Genomic DNA, 1,579 nt, shown 5'->3' on the forward strand with positions numbered 1-1,579 from the left:
GGACACCCTGTGTAGACGCCCGCGTGCCCAGCGCGGTTGGACACCCTGTGTAGACGCCCGCGTGCCCAGCGCGGTTGGACACCCTGTGTAGACGCACGCGTGCCTAGTGCGGTTGGACACCCTGTCTAGACGCTCTGTTCCACAGTGACCTCCAAAGCTTTCTCTAGAGATGCACAGTTCCCAGCTCACCAGGGAAATCATCTACTTCTGCTTCCTGTCAGTGACTGGCCTGCAGTCGTGGCCACCTGGGGGCCCCTTTCAGGTAGGATTTGGTGCAGTTGTCTACTGTCCGCCCTGTTTTCCTAACCGCAGGGGCTGCCCGAGCCTCCCGCCAGGTCCCTGTGACAGTGTCCTCAGAATCCCACGTCTCACCTGCAGCTGCTTTTAGGGAAGCGGCTCTTTAGCACCCTAACAAATGTGGACACCCTGAGTCAGCTTCCTCAGCAAATACTGCTGTCCTTTATTGTTGTTGCGTTACAGCATTCAGCATACACACTGCTGGGGACACAAGGAGATGTCTCCAGTGCTGGGTGAGATTTTAGGTATTGGTTGTCTCGTGATCATTAAAGAGAATGTCAGAAATTCCAAGTGCCAGCAGGGACAAATTTTGTTCTCATTAGTTTTTCATCAAGTAAATTCTAATAGATAATATACATATTTCTTCAGCTACAACCACCATAGGGATTATTAAATTACTTGCATATTTTGAGCTTTCTTTATGAAGAGAAGTGGAACATTCAGTACTTGTAAGGCAGCAGAGAGAGGGTGTGGGGCCTCTCAGCTATTTCTAAAAGGCGGCCTGCTCAGCCGAAGCAGCAGGCAGTTTCACCTTCCTGGGTCAGAACATTCAAGACGTGGGACCTGAGACCCGGCAGCGGTGGTGGCAATGCTGTCCCTCTCCCTCCACGGCTATGCAGCCGCCTTCTTACTCATCCTGGAAGCAAACACAGACACAGTCAGGCACACAGAGACCTCGTACCAGCCTGGGCCTGGCCGACTGAACAAGACACCAGGAGGACGCTGCCTTCCACTGCCATTTCAGAAAAGCAGTCGCCTCCCGCTACTGTCACGTTAATGCTGCAGTCTGTGCAGTTGCACTGGCTGCCGGGTCATGGCCTGAAGTCCAACAGCATGTTTCGTTCTGACTCACTCCCCATCTGAACGCTCACGCCCAGCCTCCCAATGACCTTTGCTTCATTCTCCACACCTCCCAATGAGACCCCGTCCCATGGCTGCTCACTCATGTCTGATGAGCCGACTGCCCTGGATGAGCTGGGCCACCTCGTTGGTCGCGTGACACGCAAACAGAAGCCAGTTCCGAGGCTGCACCTTGTAGGCAAATCTCATGAACGTCAGAGAATAACAGCAGAGAGCTGCCAAGACCAGCAAGGAAAGGAAGTCAATGACCCATTGAGCATGCAGCCCCCACTCAACCCCAGCGACCAAACCACCAAGGAAAGGAAGCCGATGACCCATTGAGCATGCTGCCCCCACTCAACTCCAACGACCAAACCACCAAGGAAAGGAAGTCGATGACCCATTGAGCATGCTGCCCCCAGTCAACCCCAGCGACCAAACC

At 53.8% G+C, this 1,579-nt stretch overlaps 1 protein-coding gene across 1 annotated transcript in view; it reads right to left on the bottom strand.

The window, feature by feature from the left end:
* Nucleotides 1–909: 909 nt before the first annotated feature.
* The window catches only part of MPC1 (mitochondrial pyruvate carrier 1), a 33,603-nt gene continuing 32,933 nt past the window's right edge, over nt 910–1,579 (bottom strand). The window contains exons 4-5 of the mRNA XM_007950476.1: nt 1,241–1,373; nt 910–934 (exon numbers count right to left, since the gene is read on the bottom strand). Coding sequence (XP_007948667.1) covers nt 910–934; nt 1,241–1,373 — 158 coding nt within the window. The remainder of the gene's footprint in view (nt 935–1,240; nt 1,374–1,579) is intronic.

The sequence above is a fragment of the Orycteropus afer genome, unplaced genomic scaffold, assembly GCF_000298275.1.
Source record: "Orycteropus afer afer isolate SDZICR_OR568_19922 unplaced genomic scaffold, OryAfe1.0 scaffold00273, whole genome shotgun sequence".
Classification (NCBI taxonomy): Eukaryota; Metazoa; Chordata; class Mammalia; order Tubulidentata; family Orycteropodidae; genus Orycteropus; species Orycteropus afer.